This window comes from Brassica napus, chromosome C1, assembly GCF_020379485.1.
Source record: "Brassica napus cultivar Da-Ae chromosome C1, Da-Ae, whole genome shotgun sequence".
Taxonomy (NCBI): Eukaryota; Viridiplantae; Streptophyta; class Magnoliopsida; order Brassicales; family Brassicaceae; genus Brassica; species Brassica napus.
The window spans coordinates 32372953-32378742 of NC_063444.1; the positions used below are offsets into that span (position 1 = coordinate 32372953).

Here is a 5790-nt window from a genome sequence, read left to right on the forward strand (position 1 = left end):
ATACTCATGAAGACAAAAAGTTTGATTAAGTATAATTATCAACCAAAGAGATGGATCTATGAGCTTCCCTAGGTTAGGTACACGCCTTTCATTATATTCCAAACGACTATCTGAAATGTCAAACATTACCACGGGAAATACAGCCAATGAGAGCCAAGAAAGTGCTGATATTAATGAAGGATTAAGCCTTCTTAGATTCAACTGTGTTGTTATGGACATAATTAGCATTTATCAATTCGTATGTTACCCATACTTAATCTCATCTCAAAGACTCAAAGGTTTACTTCGTGCATATATCACTCATACACCTCTATATATATCTTTTGAGTATCTCAAAGAATAATCACATTTATCCTTAAATCTCTTTTCTGTGTTTGTCTAGTCCACTCTAGTAGAAAATGGGAGGCAGTAAGAAGCTTGTTGTCTCTAAAACTTCATCTTCTCGTACTACTGTCAGCGCAAATCCAAATTTGCCATTGAATCACCGATTGTGTCTTCTTACAATGACCAGATCAGGCCGTTGCTTGACACAGTGGATCGGCTGAGGAACCTGAATGTGATGAAAGAAGGGATCCAGCTTCCCACCATTGTCGTAGTTGGAGACCAGTCCTCTGGAAAGTCCAGTGTTCTTGAGTCGTTGGAAGGAATCAGTTTGCCTCGTGGGCAAGGAATCTGCACTAGGGTTCCTCTTGTTATGAGGCTTCAGGGAAGTAGTAGCTCTGAACCTGAGATCTGGCTGGAGTATAGTGACAAAGTTGTTCCAACGAATGAAGAACACATTGCTGAAGCTATTTGTGCTGCAACTGACGTGATCGCTGGTATGTTCTGTCTCTGTCTCTCTCTCTTTCACAAGACAAGATAGATTATTGTCAATGAGACCTTTATCTAAAACATCGATGTTATAGTATATGTGTACATATTCCTGTAGAGGTGTTATGTTTCTTTACTTATAAGATATTTTTAATACTGACTTCTGCTAAGTGATGAAACTTTTGAGTGTTATGGGTTTGTGACTTACTTTGATTATGATTAAGAACTTATAAAATATATTATGCTGCATAATCAAAATATATTACTTTGACTATGTAACTGGTGGAATGAAAAACTTTTTAAAGATGGAGAAAGTGTTTTAAGTGTTTGAAGAAAAATAAACTTTGCGAAGAAGAAAACTTTTATAACTTAGATGAAGATTCTTATTACTTAGATGATTCTTACAAACTTGGATACTTTTTGATGATACAAAATGAAGAGAAGTGGAGGTATTTATAGCCTCCATAATACAAAATATCTCAAATATTTGGTGGAAGATTATTCTAGAATTTGGGTTAAGGTTTTGGATCAACACATGATTAGCCCAATAATGCTTAACCCAAATCAAGTTTACTTTTCAACAGTAACATGGATAGAAAGGACTATTTAAATACCCTAGATGTGCCTAGAGGTGTTATATGATTATGCTATATGATGAAACATTAGTGTTATGTCATACGTGTTTGTGACTTACCCATGTAGACTTTGATTAAGAACTTAATGTTGAAATTAAGTTTGAAGAAAGCTTGTGGAGCAAGATATCCTAAAGATATTTGGAATGGAAAAGAAATAGGATATATACTTGTTTAGGAGTTATCTAAATAAGTAAAACTAATGAGATTAGGAAATTAACATTCCTATATAAGAGGATGCCAATGTGTGGCATAATTTATGAGTTGAGAGAGATTGTGTGGGAGATTATGAATTGTGAGATTGAGAGAGCTTGAGGTTTTGAGTTAGTTTACTCAAGAGATTAATAAGAGAGTTATTCTTATTAAGTTTGATTGTGATTCATATATTGTGATTCTATATTTGGTATCAGAGCAACAGGTTCTAAACTATGTTCGATATCGAGTTAATCTTTAAATTCAGATTTGAGAAAACTTCAGGGGAAGTTATAATGGTTATGGCGGCAACTTTATTCAAGCTAAATTCACTTGAGTCTGAAACGGATAAAGAGATGACAACAACGAGTAAGATTGTGGTTCAATATCAAGAAACTTTCACATATCGCAAGTCTATAAAGAAGAAGAAGAAAGTGAGTTTTGAAAGACATGATTCTGAATCTGGTGATGATGGTGGAAAACAATCGAAGAAGAATAAGCACAAGAGGGTATCTGGTGGAGATAAGATAGTAAATATCGAAAGTTTCAAAGTTAGTGAAGGAAGTCGAACACAAGAGAAATCTTTGCTGATGTTTTATAGAAGAACATGGAAAGCTTGGAAGAAGGGTTACCTGCTGTATGAAGTTAAAACCGACGAGGACAAAGAAGACGAATCTGACGAAGGAGCTTCTGACCCAGAGGAGGAGATCGGAGTTGATAAAGTCTGTGAGTGGATTGAGAGTTTGTCCAAGTTATGGAAACGTGACCTTGAGTATATAGATACAGGGCAGAATGATGATGTTAAGAAGAATGATGTGAAGAAAGAAAAGAAAAAGAAGAGCAGCAAGAAGATGAAGCTGAGCGTAGAAGATGTCAAAATCAATAACTCTAATGCTGTTTTGAAATTCAAAATCACGGATCCGTTGAGGGAGAAGCTTCAAGCAACGACTTCAGAGATGATTCTTGGTGGTGCTGATCTTGTTGGAAGGGCCCGTACTGGGCAGGGTAAAAAATTGGTTTTGGTGTTACCTATATTGAAGTCTTTGATCAATGGACCTGCAAAGAGAAAAAATAAGAATAGGTATGGCAGGCCACAGAGTGTTTTGATACTTTTACCAACCAGAGAATTGGCCAAGCAGGTGTTTGCTGACTTTGATGCATACGAAGGATTTGTTGCTTTAAATTCTTGTTGTGTCTATGAGGGTTCTCAGGAGATTAAACTAAAGAGAGGTGCTGACATTGTAGTTGGTACCCCTGGTCGTATCAAGGATCATACTGAAAGGCACAACATTGCTACTAGGTTTCTGAAACAAGATAAGAAGACAATTGATCTTGTTGGTAATGATAAAATAAAGGCCAGTAATAGTGTTAGACCCATTGCTCTTCCATGCAGTAAGCAATCTATGTCAAGGTTGATTCCTTACACCATCAGTTTGTATAGCAGTGGAGGTAGTAAAATCTGTTTCACTAAGACTAAAGATCAAGCTTCTCAGTTTTCTGGTTTGTTACCCGGAGCTAGAGCTTTGCATGGTGACATTCAACAATCACAACGTAAGATTACTCTTGTTGGATTTAGAAAGGGCCAAACCGGAGGAGCCGGTAAAAGTGGAGTTGCGATTATGTTATACGGTTCCAGAAAGTCTGGCTTGTCCAGTATTGAAAAACAAACTGGTAAAAGGTTTGAACATGTTTCTGCACCACAGCCTAATGATATTGCCAAAGCTGTTGGTATGGAAGCTGCTGAGAAGATTATACAGGTCTGTGACGGAGTGGTTCCTGCGTTTATGACGGCTGCAGAGGAGGTTGCAGATGAGTATGGTGAAGGCGACAAGCTCTTAAGAAATTGCTTTTTAAGACAGATGGTAAAGGAGAACGATGGAAATAGCAAAACTCAAGTGATTGGTGAATCTGAGATTGAGTCATTTGAGAAAGATGAGGACTTGGTACTTGATCAAAAGGAGTTTGAGACTCTGTATCATCATGAGGAGAAGAGTGCAGGGGATATTATTATGGGTCAGTCTAGAATCTCTGAAGATTCTGCGGAAAAGAACAACGAGGATAGAATGAAGATTGGTCAAAGCTGTGTTGAGTATGAGAATCTGGAGAGTTTTCTTAAGTTACCTCTCGAGGATCCCTGCATATTAGCTCACAAGGAGAATGAGTCTCTGCGAATTGTGTGGAGAACCCTTGGTCTGAAAATAGCTGCTACCTATTTTAGTTTGTATGTTGTTAATACATGTAAGGTATTGTGGATTGTGAACGCAAAGGTCGAGACTTTCGAGCTTGGAAAGACACGGGTGTCAAATTTGAGGCCGAGAAAGTCTGATCTTAGGACTGATCGGAGATACAAAAGAAATCCAAGAACCTGGGCAGATAAGAAGGAGAATGAAGGCTCCGGTTTAAGAGGAAACAAACTCGGTCAGGTTCGCGATCAAAGAGATCCGTATCCAGACATACTGAAACAACGGAGACTAAGAGATCACTACAAGAAATATGGCTATTGGTAGCAGTTCACGGTAGCACGAATTCTCAAACTGCTACCAAAAATGGTGTAATCCGATACCCATCTTTTTCATAGCGTTAGTTCCTCGCTAGCGATAAATTTAATCCGGGAAAAAATTAATAAAAAATACAGTAAAACAGAGTAAAGTGTTGTCGCGATGCAAAAGACTTGGGTTTAGTTTTAACCTTTTCCGCCTCTCCTTCACTCTTCACATAGAAACCATCGAAGAAAAAATAATGATTGGGAAGCCCAATCTCTCCGATTTTTGATCGATCTTCGTGTCTGAACGGTGTTGTTTTCGCCGGCGGTCAGATTCCCGGTGAACCCATATTCGATTTTGTCTGTAATTCCTTTGATTTATCTGATTTCTCAGATGAATTCCTTTGATTTGTTTCAGCTTTTACAATTTCGATTTCACCGAAGATTAGGAGGAGAGAAGTCAGGTTACAGAATCACGAAAAGTCAGGTGGTAATCAATTCCGTTTTGCATTTGATATCGTCATGGGCGAACACGATTGTTCCTTTCTCGACTGAAGCTTTGAGTGTTCCTTTCTCTTCTCTTTTGCTTTGCAGGTTTTAGGTTTTGATTGTTCCTTTCTCGAGTGAAGCTAGTGGAGTTGAAATCCGAATGATCTTATTGATCAGGTGATTCTTTTTCAGCCAAATAGAAGTCGTTTCTTGTTGATCTTTTTGAATGACTGAGTTATAGTATCTGATTGAATCGTTGATTGTTTATGTGTTCCTCTGTGAATGTCATTGTGTCTGTTTGGTGTATGTTTGACATAATCTTATGGCTTTGTTTGATTTTGTTGGTCTATCGGTTAGAAACTTAGAACATAAAATGGTCGAAAAGTCATGGGTTCATCTAAACAGGTAAGGAAAAACAATATATATTATAGGAACTGAATTTTTGTGTGTGATTAAGAGTGTTGAAATTATGCTTTCATGTGTCTAAACCGAAGAGCTGATCCTGGTTATGAGAGTGGTGCGTGGGAATTTGTGAGGTGTGTTGGTGCAGATTTGCGAGAGTCTGAGTTGATCATTTGCCCATGTATTGATTGTCGCAACGTAGCTCGTCACTCAGCCAGTGTTATTTTGGATCATCTAGTAACAAGAGGAATGGATTTGAGTTACAAGATGAGGGAGGATTGGTATCACCATGGAGAAGTAATGTCAGGGACTGACAGTAGAAGCAATGGAAGTGAGAAGAGGAATGAGATTTTAGGGTTATACCAAGCAGCTGCCTTTGTTGATGAAGAGTTTCTTAGGCATGGTGACTTAAGTGAGGTTGCTGAAGGTGAAGATAAGGCAGAAGATGAGATTCTTGCTAAGCTAGCCGATGCAGAAACACCTCTGTATCCAAGTTGTGCTAACCACAGCAAGCTCTCGGCAATTGTTTCACTCTTTAGGATAAAGACACATAGTGGTTGGTCTGATAGAAGCTTCGATCTGCTGCTTGAGACTTTGCCACAGATGCTACCCGAGGATAATGTCTTGCACACGTCCTTGTACGAAGCGAAGAGGTTTTTGAGATCTTTTGATATGGGTTATGAGAAGATACACGCCTGTGTGAATGACTGCTGTCTATTCAGAAAGGAGTTTGAGAAGCTAGACAAATGTCCGAAATGCAATGCTTCAAGATGGAAGATTAAC

At 38.3% G+C, this 5790-nt stretch overlaps 1 protein-coding gene across 1 annotated transcript; it reads left to right on the forward strand.

Moving 5' to 3' along the window:
- The first annotated feature begins 398 nt into the window (after positions 1-398).
- LOC125579943 lies at positions 399-4141 on the forward strand. The gene is made up of 3 exons (XM_048743855.1): positions 399-452; positions 512-818; positions 1920-4141. The coding sequence occupies exons 1-3, from the start codon at positions 399-401 to the stop codon at positions 4139-4141; spliced, it is 2583 nt and encodes an 860-aa protein (XP_048599812.1).
- Positions 4142-5790: the final 1649 nt, after the last annotated feature.